Source organism: Sapajus apella, unplaced genomic scaffold (assembly GCF_009761245.1).
Source record: "Sapajus apella isolate SASKATOON/1434 unplaced genomic scaffold, GSC_monkey_1.0 scaffold48, whole genome shotgun sequence".
Lineage (NCBI taxonomy): Eukaryota > Metazoa > Chordata > Mammalia > Primates > Cebidae > Sapajus > Sapajus apella.
This window is the reverse complement of record NW_022436988.1, coordinates 9,695,813-9,716,916: the sequence shown is the minus strand read 5'-3', so window position 1 is coordinate 9,716,916 and position 21,104 is coordinate 9,695,813. Positions and strand designations below refer to the sequence as shown.

Below are 21,104 nucleotides of genomic sequence, written 5' to 3'. Positions count from 1 at the left end.
AAGGAAGGAAGGAAGGAAGGAAGGAAGGAAGGAAGGAAGGAAGGAAGGAAAGAAATCCTCAGGGTAATGGTGAAGAGAAATTCCGAGATGAGAGCTGCTGTGCAGCAGACTTCAAGAACAATTGGTTTAGATTGAGCAAAGGATAACGCTCTCCAGGAAGAATGCTTCCAAGCCATAAATGAAATCAACATGTTGAATAAAGTTAGAGAGATTTTTGACTCTGCAGAATTTAGGAATGAATCATTAATAGGTACACTAAAAAGCAAGTAAAAAAACTTGCGGGGGCTGGCCATGGTGGCTCACACCTATAATCCCAGCATTTTGGGAGGCTGAGGTGGGCGGATCATTTGAGGTCAAGAGTTAGAGACCAGCCTGGCCAACATGGTGAAACCTGTCTCTACTGAAAATACAAAAATTAGTTGGGCATGGTGGTGCATGCCTGTAATCCCAGCTACTCGCAAGGCTAAGGCAGGAGAATCACTTGAACCCAGGAGACAGAGGTTACAGTGACCCGAGATCACGCCACTGCACTCCAGCTTGGTTGATAGAGTGAGACTCTGTTTCAAAAAAAAAAAAATTTTTTTTAACAAAGAGGTAATCATTAACTTCAGGGAAAGCAAAAGAGTCTACAAGAAAAAAAGAGGCCAGCAAAGCATAGTGCTTGGGTCAGCTGTAAATAATGTTTACGTTGTTATAGTAACGCAAACACTGACCACTGACCTGACAAAAATGATACGAACTGATGCGGTGTGGTTGTGCCCCCGCACCCCAAATCTCATCTTGAATTAGAATCCCCATAATCCCCACATATGGTTGGAGGAAACTGGTGGGAAGTCACTGAGTCACGGGGGCAGTTTCCCCTGTGTTATTCTAGGGGACAGTGAGTGAGTTCTCATGAGATCTGATGGTTTTATCAGCGTCTGGCATTTCCCCTGCGGGCTCTTGTTCTCTCACTACCCTGTGAAGAGGTGCCTTCTGCCATGATTGTAAGTTTCCTGAGGCCTCCCCAGCCATGCAGAACGGAGTCAGTTAAACCTATTTCCTTTATTAATTACCCAGTCTCGGGTATTTCTTCACAGCAGTGTGAGAATGAACTAACACAGTAACTATATAAGGAGGAATGTGAGTAGGGAAGTTCATCGTATGAGTGCTGAGCTGGGGATTTTTCATAGGAAACCGAAAGAGTCCGAAACAGGAAAATCAAGAAATAGAAATGTAAGTGTGCCATTTAGAAAATGTAGAGGTAAATTCAGTAACAGAAGAAATAAAACAAAGAATTGAAAGCTTTTGTCCTTAGGGAATATATCAGAAGTGGAGAAAAAGGAAGCAGGAATCTGCTGGGGTTTTTTTTGTTGTTGTTGTTTTTGTTTTTTAGATGGATTCTCGCTCTGTCGCCAGGCTGGAGTGCAGCGGCGTGATCACTGAAACCTCTGCCTCTCAGGTTCAAGCAATTCTTCTGCCTCGGCCTCCCGAGGAGCTGGGACTACAGGTGCATGCCACCACACCCAGCTAATTTTTTGTACTTTTTGTAGAGACAGGGTTTCACCACGTTGGCCAGGATGGTCTCGATCTCCTGACGTAGTGATCCGCCTGCCTCGGCCTCCCAAGATGCTGGGATTACAGGCGTGAGCCACCACGCCAAGCCATAGTCAGCTGTTTTTCATCAGAAGTCTAATCCTGCCATTTGGCTTGATAAAAATAAAATTTTAAATAAAAAGACTTTACTGGTCAAACAAATCATTCGACTGGTTTGTACTAAAGATCAGCATCTATTTTACTATCTGGACCTCAATATATAGAGAATTATGTAATTTTAGAATAAATTAACCAGGATGAGTAATTTGAGCCCACTAGGCAGTGTCTATCTACTCAGGGCTACAGAGCTACTCTCCCTCCCACCCCACTAAAGAAATGCATCTGGCCAAGCTTGATGGCTCATGTCTGTAATCCCAGCACTTCGGGAGGCCAAGGCAGGTGGATCACCTGAGGTCAGGAGTTCGAGACCAGCTTGGCCAATGTGGTGAAACCCTGTCTTTACCAAAAGTACAAAAATTAGCCAGACACATTGTCATGTGCCTGTAATCCCAGCTACTTGGGAGGCTGAGGCAGGAAAATCGCTTGAACCGGAGAGATGGAGTGACGTGAGCTGAGATCGCCCCACTGCTCTCCAGCCTGGGCAACAGAGCAAGACTCCATCTAAAAAAAAAAAGAAAAGAAAGAAAGAAATGCAGCAAATGTTCATGAAGTCATGGACCATTAATTGCTTTGTGATCAACTGCCAGTTTTGTGACAAGATACTGAAACAGGAACAAAACCAGTTTCAGACATGACAACGCTTTATAGCCTCTCTCCTAAATAGGCTATAAGATTCAATGAACAAACTTTGAATTTCTGAAAGGCCCGCAAAGGGCAGGAGGACATTGAAGCAACTACTGCCCTGTGTGATTTCTGAACACTGGCAAAGGGTGTCAGGCCTGGGATAGGCTTCTGAGTTCCCTTGCCCTGAGAAGACACAGTCTAAAGTTGGATTGCATAGGCCAGGTGCAGTTGCTCACACCTGTAACCCCAACATTTTGGGAGGCTGAGGTGGGAGGATTGCCTGAGGCCAGGAGTTGGAGACCTGGGCAACATGGTGAAACTCCGTCTCTACTAAAATACAAAAAATTAGCTGGGTGTGATGGCGGGCGCCTATAATTCCAGCTACTCAGGAGGCTGAGGCAGGAGAATTGCTTGAACCTGGGAGGTAGAGGTTGCAGTGAGCCGAGATGGTGCCATTGCACTCCAGCCTGGGCGACAAGAATGAGACTTCATCTCAAAAAAAAATTGTTTAAATTCTGTTTAAATGGGCTTATGATCGAAGGAGCACTAAAGTGAGTTCTTTTGCAGGATCACACCGTGAGGCCACGCCACATCTCCCCAGTCCCCTGCTCCATCAGGTCATGTTAGGATCCTACAATGTCCTTACCCGTCTCTACTGGGAGTAGGACACCTCCTAAGCCTTGAATCTAATTATTCAACAGAGTTCAGTGTTCCAGCAAGCTAGAAACAAAGGCTAGAATTGCTATGCTTTGCAACCCAAGTCAAAGGGTCTTGCCAGGGAGAAAGATTGAGTGTCTGAAGTGGTACAGAGAAATTAGGTTTTAGTAGCAGGCACAGGGACAATCTGTCAGACCTGGCTGCTGGAGAGTGAGGTGGCAGAGAGGGGGGAGGGAGAGGAAGAGAGGAGGAGGAGGAGGAGGGGGAGGAGCAGCCGTTTGTGGGCTGTGACGGGGAGAGGAGACACATGAATGACTCTGGGGTGGGAGGGGGCCTCCCACTCCCCCTCACCAGGCCGGCCATCTGCTCTGGGGCCTCAGGCAGGCGGGTACCATGAAGCTTGGGGACTGGCAGCCCAACCAGCAAACAAAGCCAACAAGCTGGCTCCCCTACAAGGGAGCAAGAAGAAGCCACCAGGGAACTCTTACTTTTGGAAAGAGGCCAGGTCTCATCACGCCGGCCTCACCTGGCTGAACAAAGCCCCTCCTGGCCCTGCGACTGAAACCCGTTCCGATGCCCATGGGCTCTGAGGAGTCATCTCCTATGTCAAAGAGGAAAATCCACCCTTTCAGCCTTGCAGAAACTTTTGTGGCACTCAGCAAAAGCATCATTTGCAGCTTTGGCATACAGCCTCCAAACAGACCCTAATGCCACTCCCCGCCCCATAGCTTTTCAAGGCCGTTTTCCAAATCCATTTGTCTTTACAGTATCCACTCCCTTTGCAGAATTCACATCTGCCCTCAATGACCTCTCACCTGGGTCTCTAGCAATCTCATGCCTGCTCTTTCCAAGAAAGCCACCCTGATCTCAGACAGAGGAGATTATCTTTGCCAGAGAGAGGAAAGCCCCTGTGAGAAAGGGAGACGGAAAATGCCAGAATCTGGGTTCCAAGACCCTGCCATCATCCTGATTCTAACAGGGCAGCATCACATCCCCAGACTGGCAGGAGGATGGGGAGGGGAGTGAAAAAAGGAAGGCCTTGGGGTGGATGTTTGGGCCCCATCCTCCAGGGCCTGGTGTGGGGCTCACAGAGGCCGCCCCAGGAGGTGAGTTCTGTGCACTCACCCCACCCTGGGGCCAGCTAAGGAACTGCAGCCTCTTTGGAAACGTAATTGAAATTTATCAGCAGCAGTGGCTGGATTCACTACTGGTGTTTGCTTCTTCTGGGGGGCAGAGGCCCTTCAGCAGCAGAAATTCCTGACTCAGAGACAGAGAGAGAAACAGGCTCTGTGATGAGATGAGAGGCCGCTCAGCATGAAGACCCGCCCACCCCAACCCCTGACAACGCTGGGCCAACATCTCCACTCGGAAATCCTCTCCTGTGGGTCTGCGCCTCCCCAAAGCCCTATTAAATGTTAAATATTCTGTGGCCCATAGGGAGGAGCTACCGCTTGGGTCATGAGCATAAGGAGAATAGGATAAGGAGAATTTCCAGAGCAAGGAGGGGCTCTCCGTGCAGACAGGACAGGGCGGGAGCCTCACCCAGGTACCCGGCTGCTGGCAACACACAGGAACAGAGACACCAAGAGGGAAAAGGCCAGTATGGTCGACTCTGGCCATGATGAAATTGGATTCTGACCTTCGTTGCTCTAATTACAACGAAGAACCTAATTACTGGTTCTGGCCCATTTGTAAAGTTGCTGGCCTTTACAAGCTGTGAAACACCCATTCTACAGGAGACAGTACATCCTGCCAAAGGGAAGCGAGGTGAGGCGTCTACCCCGCTATCTCACTAGGAGAGGAGAGGGAATTGAAGGGGATTTTCCTTATGAGAGAGAAAACTCTGGTTCCATCTGCTCATGGAACAGAGATTCCCAGGCCCCACGGCTGCACAAACCCTCCTCAGAGTGCCCTCTGCCCAGGGAACAGGGTTCCCAGGCTGATGGAGTACAGTGTGAGTCCACAGCCTCCTCCCTGGAGGAGGAGAGCTCCTGAGTTGCTTGTGGCCTGACCCGGGACAGTCTTTCCCCGTCCTGATCTAAAGTTCTTTTATATCCGAAAGGAGACAGTTTAACTCTCAGTGGCTGTCAGCTCTAGCTCACATGAAAATCAACTAGGGGAGCTTGAAAATTATCTGGGCCCCATGCCAAAAATGAAATGAGAATCTCTAAGGGCAGAGCCAGGGCACCCTTCTTTTTCAAACTCCCAGGTGATTCTCCCGAGTAGCTGGCTTGTCTCGAAGCCCTGACACAGGTGATGTCAGAGGGGCATTCTGCTGCTGTGAGTCTATAAACCCCCCCAGCAGCAGCTCCTCTTTTGGGGAAGTGGCTGCTCTTCTGAACAGGCTAATCAGGCAATTTGGCCTTTGGTGGTGGGTGGTAGGGAGGAGTCACACACACACCCGGAGAGTACCAGGTACTTCTTGTCACTTGGGTCATTATGGAACGGAGAGGAAAAGGGTTCTTCTAGGAGGCCTGGATGATTGTCAGAGCCTCAGAGAACCTGGAAACAATCCAGAACTCGGCCACAAAGACGTTCTGAGGATGGAAGAGTAACTGCCTGAAGAGGGGCTTGAAAGAATTGTGGACCGGTCGCGGTGGCTCATACCTGTAATCCCAGCACCTCAGAGGTTCGAAGCTGGGGGGTGGCAGTGGATCACGTCAGCCTACAAGTTCAAGTCCATACCGGGCAACATAGTGAGACCCTATCTCTACAAAAAAATTTTTTTTTAATTCGGCAGGCATGCTGGTGCATGCCTGTCATCCTAGCTACTCCGGAGGCTGAGATGGGAGGATTGCTTCAGTACAGGAGCTCAAGGCTGCAGTGAGTGGTGATCGTGCCGCTGAACTTCAGCCTAGGCAACAGAATGAGCTACTGTCTCAACAACACAAACAATTGCATTTATTCATCAGGAGAGGAGAGTGTCTCTCTTCTATTGTAATCACCCTCTAAGAATGATTAAGGAAGGTGGGAGCCCCATTCGCCAATGATTATTGCTCTGCATAATTATGCTCAGGATTTGGTAGTTAAGCTGTCATTGCTAGCTGTGTGGCCTTGGGCAGGGTCCTTAACCTCTCTGTGCCTTACTTGCTTCACTCACAAAAGGGGGGATTCACAATGCTGACAGTGCTTCATAGGATTACAAGTGAGGATTAAATGAGTTAATAGAAAGCATCTAGCACAGTGCTTGGCACACAATAAGCACAGAATAAGCACAGAATATGTGTTGGAAATTACTCAGGGAATTACTCCTAGGGAAAATTACTCACAGGGAATCCATGGCTAAGTTGGGAAACACTGGGTTAAAGATCAGCTGGGTGTCCGCAGGTTCTCATTCATAAGCGGGAGTTGAAAATGAGAACACATGGACACAGGGAGGGAACATCACACACCTCGGCCTGCTGGGGGCCGGGGGCTAGGGGAGGGATAACATAAGGAGAAATGCCTAACGGGGTGATGGATGCAGCAAACCACCATGGCACATATATACCGATGTAACAAACCTGCGCATTCTGCACATGTATCCCAGTATAATAATTTAAAAAAAAAAAAAAGATCAACAGGTGTCTTTACTGAAAGCTTTCTCAAAATGCCAATGTTACTAATGATAAAGGCATATGCCACAAAGCTTGAGAGAATTAAACGAGATAAAAAAAAAAAGTGTGTGAAACACTCAATGCACCTGCACATAATGAATGTTATAACAAGCATGTGAGGCCGGGCACAGTGGCTCACACCTGTGATCCCAGCACTTTGGGAGGCTGATGCCAGCAGATCACTTGAGCTCAGGAATTCAAGACCAGCCTGGGCAACGTGGCAAAACCCCATCTCTATACAAAATACAAAAATTAGCTGGCATAGTCCCAGCGACTTGGGAGGCTGAAATGGGAGAATGGCTTGAGCCTGGGAGGTCAGGGTTGCAGCTAGCCAAAATCACACCACTGCATTCCAGCCTGGGGGACACAGTGAGACTGTGTCTCAAAATGTGTGTGTGTACCTGCAGGACATGGGGTGAATGCCCAGCTGTGCAGCATTCCCCAGAGTTGCCTGTTTCCTGTGCTCTTTTTCTTTCCTTCTCTTTTCTGGAGACAGACTCTCACTCTATTGCCCAGGCTGGAGTGCAGAGGTACGATCTCCGCACACTGCAAACTCCACCTCCCAGGTTCAAGCGATTCTTGTGCCTCAGCCACCGAGTAGCTGGAATTACAGGTCACACCACCATGCCTGGCTAATTGTTGTATTTTTAATAGAGATGGGGTCTCACCATGTTGGTCAAGCTGGTCTCGAACTCCTGGGCTCAAGGGATCCACCTGCCTTGACCTCCCAAAGTACTGGGATTACAGGCGTGCGTCACCACGCCCAGCCGATTTTTCTACAGAGCGTCTTGCTCTGAGAATTAGTGGTCCAGGAAGCACACTCTGGAAAAAGTCACACCAGGAGAGAGCCTCAAGTTTTGCAACTCTGTCACCATGGCACCGAAAAAGAGGAGCTGGATCAGATAAGAGCAGCAGGGAGGTAGTTATCAGGAAGAATGTACTGCCAGAGAAGAGCTGGGACAGACGGTAGAGAATCTGGGGACTCCTCTCCTCCAGCCTTCATACCCTGTGCAGGAAGGGGCATGAGTCCGACATTCAGAAGAGTTGATTTGACTCTGTTTTTTTTTTTTTTTTTTGAGGCGGAGTCGTGCTGTCTCTCCAGGCTGGAGTGCAGTGGCGAAATCTCGGCTTACTCCAACCTCTGCCTTCTAGGTTCAAGCGATTCTTCCACCTCAGCCTCCCGAGTAGCTGGGACCACCGACGCATGCCACCACGTCCGGCTAATTTTTTTGTGTTTTTAGTAGAGACAGGGTTTCACCATATTGGCCAGGATGGTCTCGATCTCTTGACCTCGTGATCCACCTGCCTCGGCCTCCCAAAGTGCTGGGATTACAACTGTGAGCCACCGCGCCTGGCCTGATTTGACTCTTGACTTTGCCACTCCCTTGCTGGGTGGCCTTGGGCTTCCCTTGCTGGGTAGCCTTGGGCAAGTCACCTGTCCTCGCTGAGCCTGGTATCTTTACTTGCATAATGATGGGCTAGAAACCTGAGAATGTCTAAGATCCCTTCTGGCTCCAGGATTGTATGTCTATATGCATTTCTGCCAAAATGGGAGAGAGAAGAAACAAAGGGAATCATATCTAGATCACAGTGTCTTCTAACCACGATTCCTGATTCTAGACTTGTTTGAGGGTGGTTTCCAAAGAGTTTCTAATGCCTACTCACCCACTTGGCCAATGTATTCCCTGAGGGTTGAGGCTGCTAACAGAGAAAAATGGTGACATATCATGCCAGACTCATAGCTGTTGGGGGTAGGGAAGAGAGAGGAAGAAAGATCCTCACTTGAATTCCTTGTGTTTTTGAAAAGACTGTTACATTGATTATGCCAAGTGCCACTCCCTCCCCCCCATTGCCTTTTTTCTTTTGAAACAGGGTCTTGCTCTATCACCCAGGCAGGAGTATAGTGGCATGATCCGGGCTCACTGCAACCTCCACCTCTCAAGTTCATGAGATTTTCCCATCTCAGCCCCTCAACTAGCTGGAACTACAGGTGTGCACCACCATGCTTGGCTAACTTTTTAAATTTTTTGTAGAGATGAGTTCTCACTATATTGCCCCGGATGGTCTCAAACTCCTGGACTCATGTGATCCTCCTTCCTCAGCCTCCCAAAATGCTGGGATGACATGCACGAGCCACTGTGCCCAGCCCTCAAATTTCTAAACAGCGACTAAACTGCACATCAGGACCCGTGGTATCAGAGAGGCTTTTTCATGCTTACATTTCCATTTTAGTAAAATGTGGATGGTTTGTGGAGTACAAGGGAAAGAATAGCTAAAAACAGGAGTGTCCCAGGAAGTCAAGGTACTATGATCACCATGCTGAGTATCTTCTCCCCTCACCCCGCCTCCTCCACTCCCAGAAATCTCACGTTCTCCACAGCAGGAGCACTGACCTTATCTCATCAATAGCGATGGCAAACCTCACCCTGGCATTCCCCAAAAGATGATAAAAACCACATTGGATGCAAGCATTGGTATCTAACACTCCCAAACACATCCAATCCTCCCCCCAGGGCTCTCTTCCTTTCCTCCAGGCTTAATTGCGATACTTTCACTAAATTGATTGCAGAGTAAATTTCTCCCGTTTAATTTATTAAGCCATTCAGAGACATAATGACCTATTTGGGAGTTGCGTCTTTCCTGTGGAGTTCCTAGACTATGAACTTCGCTGGCAAGAGTGAACCAGGCTGCCCCTCCCCATGGAAAGGGCTGGACACTGGCCTGGCCCTTTGTCCTGTTCCTTTTCTTAATTTCCTGCCACCTATTGTCTCTCTGATAACTGCTGACAGAGGGAAGGGTGCCATTTAATTGCTTTAAAGATATCAAACAAGCCAGTTGGAAGGTTATCTCCGCCCCAACCCCTCTATTTTTCTGGCTCAAGGTTTTGCTACTTAGTTACTAATCAAGCTGCAGAGGAAGAAGAGGCAGCCCCATGTGGATTACAGCTCAGACTTCATTCAGCAGATGGAAGGGAAAGTCAAAATAGCCTGGGTGAGTCCAAGCGGAATAGGAACTTGAGGTTGGCCTCTGAGTGCAGGTGGCAGCCCAGGCAGCTCTTTGGAGGCCTTCAAAAGTGGGGAGGGAAGAGGGGAGGAGGCATACATTATCTGGACAAAATCAACAATCATCCTAGATGACACATTTCTGCTGTCAAGGTCAATGTTGTTCAGAGCCCACTCAGCCAGCTGCCCTAAGACAGGTGTGCCTAACGTGGGTGGATCAGTACTTTCTCCAGGCTGGGCTTGCCCTATCTGATAAGGTGGGGAAGAATTGACAAATAAAGTGCATGAGGGGGATGTTGTTTTATTTGCTCATCCACATTAAAGACCATACCGGGTGGTACATGGTGGTGGCTCACTCCTGTAATCCCAGGATATTGGGATTATTCAGCCTATTCAGGATTCCGAGGTGGGCGGATCAATTTAGGTCAGGAGTTCAAGACCAGCCTGGCCAAGATGGTGCAACCCCATCTCTACCAAAATTATAAAAATGAGCCAGTCATGGTGGCACCTGCCTGTGTTCCCAGCTACTCGGGAGGCTGAGGCAGGAGAATCTCTTGAACCCTGGAGGCAGAGGTTGCAGTGAGCCGAGATCACGCCACTGCACTCCAGCCTGGACAACAAGAGTGAAACTCCATCTCAAATAAATAAATAAATAAATAAATAAATAATGTAAATAGAGAGGCCAGGCACGGTGGCTCAGGCCTGTAATCCCAGCACTTTAGGAGGCTGAGGCAGGTGAATCACCTGAGGTCAGGAGTTCGAGACCAGCCTGGCCAGCATGGCAAAACCCTGTCTCTACTAAAAATAGAAACATTAACCAGGTGTGGTGGCGGGCACCTGTCATCCCAGCTACTCCAGAGGCTGTGGCAGGAGGATCGCTTGAACCTGGGAGGCGGAGGTTGCAGTAAGCTGAGATTGCACCATTGCACTCCAGCGTGGGCAACAAGAGCAAAACTCTATCTCAAAAAAAAAAAAAGAAAGAAAGAAAAAAAAAGGAAAGGAAAGGAAAGAAAGAGGAAGGAAGAAAAGAAAAGAAAGAACAGAACTTCTTTAAACATGGCATACTTAGTTATGGGTCTCCTCCCCACACAGAAAAACTCCCTGGACATCAATGACTTCATCCACTCTGACTGGTAAACAGTCAGCATTTTCCAACACCCTGGCTCTTCACCTCAGAAGAGTTAGCTTTCCACCACACCAGCAAAGACCCTCAGGACACACGAGACATACTCCCAGCTGAGCATCTACCCCGAGGTAAGCAGCTGCTTGGGCCGCTGGGCCGTTCTTGCCCTACTCCCTCCTGTGGTGCCCACACTGAGCCCTGCAACGATGGTAGAAGGTGGTCTTTGGCTCGTCTGCAGAGCAGGTCTGAGGCTACATGCAGTAAGCATAAGGAAGTTCTCCTCTGGGACATGGCTCTGCGGTAGAGTCAGCATCCTCCCAGGCAGCTGCTCCCCCAAGCCTATCAGCCACCTCTTTCAGCTTTGAGTACTTCCAATTTGTTACCTTGGGGGTGATGTTGTGCACACAGGGGCACATGTTGCAGACGAAGCGGCAGCAGTGCTGTGCCTCCACCATGATCAGCCCATTCCCACAGCCAGGGTAGAACAGCAGCAGCATCTTGGACTCTGCTGGCTCCAGTTATTTAGTTATTTATTTGTTTATTTTAATAAAACATAAACTTGCTGGGTGCGGTGGCTCACGTCTGTAATCCCAGCACTTTGGGAGGCAGAGGCGGGCGGATCACAAGGTCAGGAGTTCGAGACCAGTCTGGCCAACATAGTGAAACCATATCTCTACAAAAAATACAGAAAATTAGCCAGGTGTGGTGGTGTGTGCCTGTAGTCCCAGCTACTCGGGAGGCTGAGGCAGGAAACTTGCATGAACCTGGGAGGTGGAGGTTGCAGTGAGCCGAGATCTTGCCATTGTACTCCAGCCTGGGTGACAGTGTGAGACTCTGTCTCAAAAAAAAAAAAAAAAAGAAAGAAAGAAAGAAAAGAGAGGAAGGAAGGAAGGAGAAAGAACGAATGAATGAACAAACATAAATTTGGTATTAACCGTTTGAGAACTTTTATAAGATAACATGGTACAAAGGAAAGGAATTTGAGGGCAGAGTGGGCACTTCCTGGCTCTTCCTTCTTTTCCTCGAAACCAGTCAGGTTACTGGTTTTAAACTGGAGGTGTCAACAGGCATTGTGGCAACTGTGTGACCAGAAGATGTGAGGTCCCCTGAGCACAATTCCACGATTAGCCCTCCTGATACTGCTAATACCTCTCTGCTTCTCCTTCTTCCCACTAGCGGTGAGCAGAAACACAGCCTCTTCTAGTGAGCTATGACCCCACCCCTTCTACCTTGCATGCACATGTCTAAAAGAGATGCTAGCTCCCAGACTGACTGCTGGACTTAAGGCAATTGTAGCTCAATCTCGCCCTGAGCTCCAGGATGCCAAGATTTAAGACCTATCATGTCCGACGTCTCAGAAAGAGATGGAAGTCCCTGATCCCCCTCTTACAGTGGGTACCCCAAGATACAGTTTGGCCCATATAGAAGGGAGCAGCTGGCTGCTGCTGTACCTGGTGGTTCCTTTCCCATGTCACACTCGTCTATCTCTAGAGCTCATCCCACCTGCTACACAGCTTCTGGACTTTTACTTTTCCCTGGTGAATTGGAAATCAAATAATTGGATGGGCAGATCAAGGCAGCTCAGCTCACAGAGAAAGCTAGTCGGGCTTTGCTTTCTGTTTTCCCATCCTCTAAAACTGTACTGAGGATGATGATGATGATGATGATGATGATGTGTGTGTGTGTGTGTGTGTGTGTGTGTGTGTGTGTGTGTGTGTACACATGTACTTGGAGGAGGCTGAGGAAGGGGAGGCTGCAGCATTATGACTTATTAAACTATTGGAAAAGAGGCTGAATCACCACAGTCAAAAATAAATGCTGCAACTCCATGTACCTAACTCCCACTTCTTGCTCCTTCCCCTTTGCTCCCTCATAGCCTGTAGGAGGGACTATATGGTGCTGGGTCAGACCCGCAGGTCAGGTGCTCACAGACGTGGGTTCAGCAAGGGAACCACCTGTATGGCCACTGCACCTCCGAGCTGTGGGATGCAGGGACAGTTGGGACCAGTCGGCCTCCACTGAGCCTCCGATGGCTCCTAGGACTGAATCTTGGGCTCCAGGTGCGGGCGTACACGCCTTGCGCTCACTGGGAACTGCACAGAGAAGCGGTGTCTCCTGAGCCCTTTTTCCCCCTACCCTTAGCCTCGCCCTGCGCCCTGCGCCCGGGGCTGGCCCACGGTAAACACAGCTTTGCTAACTTGTTTGGCTAAGAAAATCACCGAGGTCCCCGGTGTAAGTCTGGGTCACCCCGGCCGCCACTCCAGCTGCCTGGAATATGCTGGGTGGAAGGAAATCGATTCTGTGAAATAAGAGGGAAAATAGCGCTTGTCCTTGCCATGAGTCCTGGGGAGACCGAAAACGCTTAACCTTTCACGCCCCCGCATGTGTGTCCCCTCTCTCTCCGCTCCCCGGCTGCCTGTAAGCTCTGCCCGCGACCACGCGCAGGATTTTCAGCCAGTATCACCCCTGTCCTTCTACAGGACCAGGGAAGAGGGCGGGGCGGAGCGAAGCCGCTGTGACGTGGCGGGAGGGGGGCGTGGGGAAATGTGCCGAGGGGCCCGGGCTGGCTGGGCCAGTCCAAGCGACGCAGCCACCCATGCGCTCGTGCTCGCAAGGCCACCCGCGCCCAGAACCCCAGTCCGCGGCTTGGTGCCGGGTGTATGCGGGTAAGGAGAGCTCTCTCCCAGCGAAGGGCTAGCGGGAGCCGGCTCAAGAGGGTCGAGGAGCCGGGAACCCCAAACGTCGGGCGCCAGGCGCTAGCCAAGCTGCTGCGCGCCGGGGCGCCCAGCTGGCTCGGGGACAGCCGCTGGGTGCCGGAGACCGGAGCTAGCGGATTGCAGCGGAAAAGCCAAGGCGAGGTGAGTGTGCGTGAGTGTGTGTGTGTCAGAGATGGAGGGAGCGGGAAGCGCACCTGGGCACCTGGGTGCATCTGCGCTGATGGCGGAGTGCCCAGCCGAGGGCCTGAGCATAGGTCCCGGTGTGTGATTCTCCGCCCTTGAGCTTTTTGGGGTGATTATAGCAGGAACGAACGACAGCGGGTGACCCTGCCTGAGTAGGGGGCTGTGAGTAGAGCGTGCTGGCACGGACGTGTCCTCGAAGCCTCATGCCCGTGTGCGTGGCGCGTGCCCTTTAGCCAGAGACCTCAGGTTAAGCTGCGACGGGGGACAACTTCTCTCAGCCCCCTGCTAAAGAGATCCTGCGCGAGGGGAGCGAGGCCGTGAAGGGATGTTTTGGGTGCTAGTCTGGGGCTCCTGCGGGAGCGCACCCGGAGATCCGAGCCTGCCAGAGAGGCAGGCGGCCGGCGCTGAGCGGAGAAAAGAGGGGCTTCCCTCCTGATCTTCCCCGCCCGGCCAGATGGTTCCCAGACGCCGAACGATCTAGGATCCGCTCCCGTCCTCCACCTCGGGACAGAAAGAACAGTTTGTCAAGGTTTGGGGAGACCAAACCTCTGCATAGCCCGTGCCGAAAGCCGCTGGCCAAGTCCCCAAGCGACTGTCGTCCGCGCCCCGAAGTCTGTCCTCAGCTCCCCGCCACACACCCGGTACTCCCTGCTCTGCGTTTAGAGACCGGGTGTGCTAGCGCTACAATCTCCACTCTTCCCTTGTCTTTCTGGAAATGGCACGGAGTTCTTCGGGAAACCCTTGCTCTGAGGATCAGCGAGTTGGATGGCCAGGAGGAGGACTTTCTGTGCCAGCCGGGAGCACCGGCTCTGCAGTCCTGACATTCGCTTCTCTATTTCCCAACCCCGTAGGCCAGCACAGCCCTGGCTTTTCCCCCGGCGGTCACTCGCCGTGAAGGCCCACAGGGGCTTTTGTCACTCTGCCAGTGGGAGCTCTTGCTCCAGCCCTGCAGAGACCAAGCTGGGTTGTGCAGGCCCGAGGGAGGCGGGGGTGGGAACTGAATGCGGGAAAGATGACGGGGAGAGGAGAAACGGACCCTGAGTGGGATTTAGGACCTCCCCTGATGCCTGGTCCCCATCCCAACACTCATTTCTTGGGCTGGTACCCACAGCCCCTATGTAAAAGAAGGGTGGAAGGTGGGGTGGAAGGCGGGGTGTGTGAGATTATTCTCACCCTCCTCTCCACAGAGCCTGGACTTGGTTCAGAGGAAACCAACTCCTAGCCATTTCCAGCATCTAACAATTCTTGGGCTGGAAATACAAAGAATGCAGAAAACCAAACTTCCTTGTCCATTTAATTTAACCACAATTCAACAAGCATTGGCTGCCTGGCATTGGAATATTCGTTCTCTGGAACAAAAATGAAACAGAAGTCTCTGGAAGACATTAGGCAGCTGACTTCCTTGTTAAATAAGACTCCCCATGATTGAAGCTCATTTCTTGCTTAGAGGAGCCTTCCCACTCTCAACTGGCTCCCAGCCTCCCACCTCCACCACCTTCACCAAGACTCTGAACACTGTCTGTTGCTACTATTAAGTGATTCTGTCCTGTCGATTGAAACTCCAGTTGAGATGACCGAGTTAGGGCTGGAAGGCAACACTCAACCCTCCTTCATACTCCCTGCACCATCATCCTTCCTAGCCCAAGAGCTCTTAGACAGGGCCTCTCCCCGCCCCAGGGGCTTCTGTGTTACCCAGACATTGAAGTGTGACCATTTGTGTTATATAAATGGGCTCCTGGAAATCCCCATGATTAATGTACACTCTAATTGCAGGCAGCTTGAATAGGATTCTGGCTCTGTAGAATTAAACTGACAAGATGGTTAGAAATGATCGTGAAACTACCCAAGTTAATCCAGGGATACCAACCACAGTTTCTGTACAGCTTCTGCTTTAATTGCTGCCCGTATATGCTTTTTTACCCAATACAGACATGAAATTCCAGGTCCCCAAAATACTTCACAAAATGTTCAGCCACAAAGCCCAGATCTCACTTCACAGACAGTTGTGTGGTAGGGAAGTGAGCACGAAAGGCACAAGCAATGCACCTGGCAGTTCAGAATGAATCAGAGGCAAAGGTGAGCAAGGATCCTCAAGTGCTTGTTGCCGGCTAAGTCTCCTTTAACTCAACTGCAGTCTTTCCAAGGATTAAGAAGCAATCTTCCATCCACACCCAGGCACCAGGAAAAGTACCTAGCTCAGGGGAAATGTGTCAGCCAAGGGATTATTCCCACTCTGCTGAACACACCACCCTTTGGACAGCTCACCTCTTTCCAGATTGACCTCTTTGCTGTCCTCCTTCTTCATTTTCCATACACCCAAGACCCAGCTCAAATATTTCTCTTTGGAAGCCTCCTCTAAATCCCCCAGGAAAGGAAGGCATCCTTAAGTCCTTCATTTATCTCTCATGCAATTCCCACCCTATATGAGTTGGCTTCCTTGCCTGTCTCCCCTTTTAAATTTTCACCTTCTAGAGGGCACTAGCCACGTTTGTTCATCCCTACATCCCTGCTGTCAGCACAGAGAAGCCTCCTCCCCGTTCCCCATGATAGTTTTTGAATGGCTGTATATCAATCACTTAATTATGGGATGAGCTATTGTTTTAAGCCAAGCCAGTAGTGTTCCAATTATTTCTCTCAGTAAGGAAGTAACACAGGAGTCAGTTGCTTTAAACCAAAGCCCAGTTATCAGCTGTTCAGTCTCTAGACCACTGGGGAGCAGAGGGGATGCCTTGAGACGTGCAAAAGATGGGGCCAGGTGGCCTGTGTTCACATCCCAGATCCACCAATTATGCACAAGAGAATGGGAGTGAACTCTTTAAACTCTCTAAGCCTCAGTTTACACATCTCTAAAATGGGCGTAATTATCCCTACCACCTAGGACAGTCGGGAAGATCAAGTGAATAGTGGGTGTGAATGAACTATACTAGTGCTGGAAGCCTTCTGCTTACTTCTATGTATGAGCTTGCGTCCCACACCTGCTTCCCATTTTTGTCCTTAATTAGAAAATGGCAGACAAATTCTCTGGGGTGTTACAGCACTTGGGAGCAGCGTCCCCTTAGGGACGCTGGGCAAGAGTCCTTGAGGAAGTCAAGCATTAGGTGGTATTGGAAAACAAAAATAGAAAAACAAAAAATAAATCGAAGCTTACATTTCAAAAATGAAAGCAAACCAGCCTTTTATCTTTAATACCGAAGACTATAAATTGGTTCACCACGTAGGAAGATTTCAGTAAATCAGAGATAATGAGATGGTAGAGGAAAACACGGGGGGGAACAACATGTACAAGGTTCCCATTACGAGCCCAATGCAATGCTAGGCATTTTCACATACATTCCATCATTTAACCTTCATGACACCCCCATGTGAACAAATAAGAGTCAGAACCATTAAGGACCAGACATGCGGTCACATGGGCTCAGCAGTGGAACCCGGGTTTGTTCTACCTCTAGAGTCTGGGTTTTTTCCGCTATGGTGTTTTCAGAACGGAAAGACTCCAAGGCAGTTAGCAAGTCAGCATGGATTTCCTGGTAGGGAAGAGGCCAGGAATGTCAGTGTCAGACCCTTCTGAGGTCAGGGGCTGAACTTCTTTCTCCAAGCTCTGCCTTTCTGCAGTTTAGATCAGTCAGCTTCTTAAGGGTCAAAGTATGTGCTTTTGAAGCCACAGCCCTCCCCAACATGTGCGTCAGCAGATGACGGCTCGACCCAAACCCTTCCCTACTATTGGAAAAACAACTCGAAAAAGTCTGCACACTGATGAGGAATGCTAGAGCCTAATATTGATGTAGAAAGATAATCCGTTTTTCAATTTAAGAGTATGTGTCTGAGAGGGTAAACCAGAAATGTGTAAATTTGGTGAGAGTTTAAATAGCTCATGACTGACAGGTCAATCTTCCTTTTCTCCTTCCAGATGTCACACTGGATCCCTGGCCTCCAGGGTCCATTAAGGTGAGAATAAGATCTCTGGGCTGACTGGAACTAGCGTAACACTGAAAAGTAGCCACAGACATGGCGGATGAGCAGCTCAATGGAAGCCACACATGGCTATCCATTCCATTTGACCTCAATGGCTCTGTGGGGTCAGCCAACACCTCAAACCAGACAGAGCCATACTATGACCTGACAAGCAATGCAGTCCTGACATTCATCTATTTTGTGGTCTGCATCATCGGGTTGTGTGGTAACACACTTGTCATTTACGTCATCCTCCGCTATGCCAAGATGAAGACCATCACCAACATTTACATCCTCAACCTGGCCATTGCAGATGAGCTCTTCATGCTGGGTCTGCCTTTCTTGGCTATGCAGGTGGCTCTGGTCCACTGGCCCTTTGGCAAGGCCATCTGCCGGGTGGTCATGACTGTGGATGGCATCAATCAGTTCACCAGCATCTTCTGCTTGACAGTCATGAGCATCGACCGATACCTGGCTGTGGTCCACCCCATCAAGTCGGCCAAGTGGAGAAGACCCCGGACGGCCAAGATGATCACCATGGCTGTGTGGGGAGTCTCTCTGCTGGTCATCTTGCCCATCATGATATATGCTGGGCTCCGGAGCAACCAGTGGGGGAGAAGCAGCTGCACCATCAACTGGCCAGGTGAATCTGGGGCTTGGTACACAGGGTTCATCATCTACACGTTCATCCTAGGGTTCCTGGTACCCCTCACCATCATTTGTCTTTGTTACCTGTTCATTATCATCAAGGTAAAGTCCTCTGGCATCCGAGTGGGCTCTTCCAAGAGGAAGAAGTCTGAGAAGAAGGTCACCCGAATGGTGTCCATCGTGGTGGCTGTCTTCATCTTCTGCTGGCTTCCCTTCTACATATTCAACGTTTCTTCTGTCTCCATGGCCATCAGTCCCACCCCAGCCCTTAAAGGCATGTTTGACTTTGTGGTGGTCCTCACCTACGCTAACAGCTGTGCCAACCCTATCCTATATGCCTTCTTGTCTGACAACTTCAAGAAGAGCTTCCAGAATGTCCTCTGCTTGGTCAAGGTGAGCGGCACAGATGACGGGGAGCGGAGTGACAGTAAGCAGGACAAATCCCGGCTGAATGAGACCACTGAGACCCAGAGGACCCTCCTTAATGGAGACCTCCAAACCAGTATCTGAACCGCTTGGGGGGTGGGAAAAAACCAAGCCATGCTCTGCCTGCTGGCAATAGTCTCCCTACCCGCACCCGCCTACCGCCTCCCACCCCTCACACCTGGCTTCTAGAATAGAGGATTGCTCAGCACGAGTCCAATGAGAGAACAGTGTTTGAGTCAGTTTGTCTGATTGAATGATAATGTGCTAAATTGATTACCTCCCCCTTAAAGCGAACATTGAAATACAGGTAGACAATTCAAAGTCTGGAGAAAGGGGATTGTGCCTGAGTATGAGCTTTAGAAACAAAAATAGGCTGAGGGCAGTGGCTCACACCTGTAATGCCAACACTTTGGGAGGCTGAGGCAGGTGGATCACGAGGTCAAGAGATCCAGACCATCCTGGCCAACACGGTGAAACCCTGTCTCTACTAAAAATATTAAAAAATTAGCTGGGCATGGTGGCATGCGCCTGTAGTCGCAGCTACTCGGGAGGCTGAGGCAGGAGAATCACTTGAACTCAGGAAGCGGAGGTTGCAGTGAGACGAGATCGCACCAATGCACTCCAGTCTGGTGACAGAGCGAGACTCCATCTCAAAAAACAAAACAAAAACGAAACAAACAAACAAAAAAGCATCTGTGTGTTTGTGTATTTAAAACTTAATATGTAATCTTGTGTTCTTATATTTATACTCATATATTCCTATTTATTCTCTGTATAGGCGTTATCTACGTTCTTGTGTTCACATATACAAGTAGCAAATTCAAATGTGCATAGTGTACATGGACTTTTGGCACAATGCAGAGCCTGCAGAAATGGACTTACCATGAAGCCAGTCAAGTTTCAGCTTCAGGGAGCTCTCTTGCACGGGCCTTTCCAGGGCCCAGGAGGGATCTGGGCAGTATGTTCACGTGGTCATCTGTTTTTGTAAATAATTATGGAAGTAAGATATTTTTGTATTGCTTTTCTTAAAAAGGATCCTTGTATAAGCTTCTAGCCTCACAAAACTTCCAGCCTCTGCCCCTAGGTGTTTGCTTCATTAATTTCAGGCAGGTTAGGTCAACGTAAGAAGGGAAAGAGGGAAGATATTTGAAGACCCAGAACATAAATTCATGTGTTTCCACTTCTCGGATATAATCAGAGAATTATTCATTTGCCCAAAAGGACTTAAGGGGTAGTGGTCATCCATCATTGTATTTACCAGGACAAAACCAACTTTGTTATTATAAGATTGCAAAATCTTTTCAAATTGCTTTAGTTTTTCTTAGGGAGCCATGAGCTGGGGGAAATCACTAACATGAAAGGCATAAAATGGACTATGATTCCTGTGGGGAAATAATTTTATTCTCTCCACCGTGAAAATAAGTGAATAAGAGTGAAGCAAAATTACACCTTTATGAGAAACTATAAAATTGTTTTTTATTTTGCAGGCCAGACATAGCTTCCTAATGAAAGAAAATGGAAATGTAATTCAATGACTCCTCAAAGGGGATTTTTGAGGACTTCATGCAAAACTGGGCATTAAGAAAACCACAAATGCATGACCAGGTGCAGTGGCTTATGCCTGTAATTCTAGCACTTTGAGAGGCCAAGGCAGGTGGATCACCTGAGGTCAGGAGTTCAAGACCAGCCTGGCCACCATGGTGAAACCCCATCTCTACAAAAAATATAAAAATTAGCTGGGTGTGGTGGTCCATGCCTGTAGTCCCAGCTACTCCGGAGGCTGAGGCAGGAGAATCACTTGAACCCGGGAGGTAGAGGTTGCAGTAAGCTGAGACCATGCTACTGCACTCCAGCCTGGGCAACAAGAGCAAAACTCAGTCTCAAAAAAAAAAAAAAGAGAGAGAGAGAGAGAACCACAATGCATACTAAAGACCAGAGGAGATTGTTCATAAAACAGAAGCACTCTCACCTGCCAAACAATATGTAGTGTATGGGGCCGGGGGGGGCATGGTGTGAGTGTTGGTGGGGCCCTACCACTCGGAAATACCGCTGTGCCACCTTCCCCACTGACTGTATACACAGTAAGTATCTCATCTTTAATGTCATGGACTCTCTGAGCTGCTCCTCAAGAACTATTGTAAATAGGCACTTCACACCATAAAGTGGGATTTTTTGTCCCCCAAACTGACACATACAAGCAATAAGAAAAGAGACAATGTCCATTTCATTGACTGATCAGTTTCCAGAGTATGAAGGAATATGCGCTGGGTGCCTGCAAGGATGTCATCGTCTCTGGGTTTTGTCTGAGAGCATCACTCAGCATCTCACACATAGATTTCACCATATTTTTAAATGAGCTTTCCTCTTCGGGCTCCCTAAGCAAGTACTGTTTGCCCGTCGGAATGACTAAGTTCTCCACCTGTGGGTGTCCTTCCTAATGTGCTACTTTTGTTCTGTATAATTCACACCACCTCATTCCCAA

General features: G+C 49.2%; 1 protein-coding gene and 1 pseudogene across 1 annotated transcript; one reads left to right on the top strand and one right to left on the bottom strand.

Annotated features, from left to right (window-relative positions):
- Positions 1–10,864: 10,864 nt before the first annotated feature.
- Positions 10,865–11,231, bottom strand: LOC116525842 (annotated as a pseudogene).
- A 2,001-nt stretch (positions 11,232–13,232) lies between these two features.
- SSTR2 (somatostatin receptor 2) lies at positions 13,233–18,988 on the top strand. Its single transcript, XM_032241863.1, has 2 exons — positions 13,233–13,555; positions 17,505–18,988. Exon 2 carries the CDS (start codon positions 17,603–17,605, stop codon positions 18,704–18,706), a length of 1,104 nt encoding a protein of 367 aa, XP_032097754.1. The 5' UTR covers positions 13,233–13,555; positions 17,505–17,602; the 3' UTR covers positions 18,707–18,988.
- Positions 18,989–21,104: the final 2,116 nt, after the last annotated feature.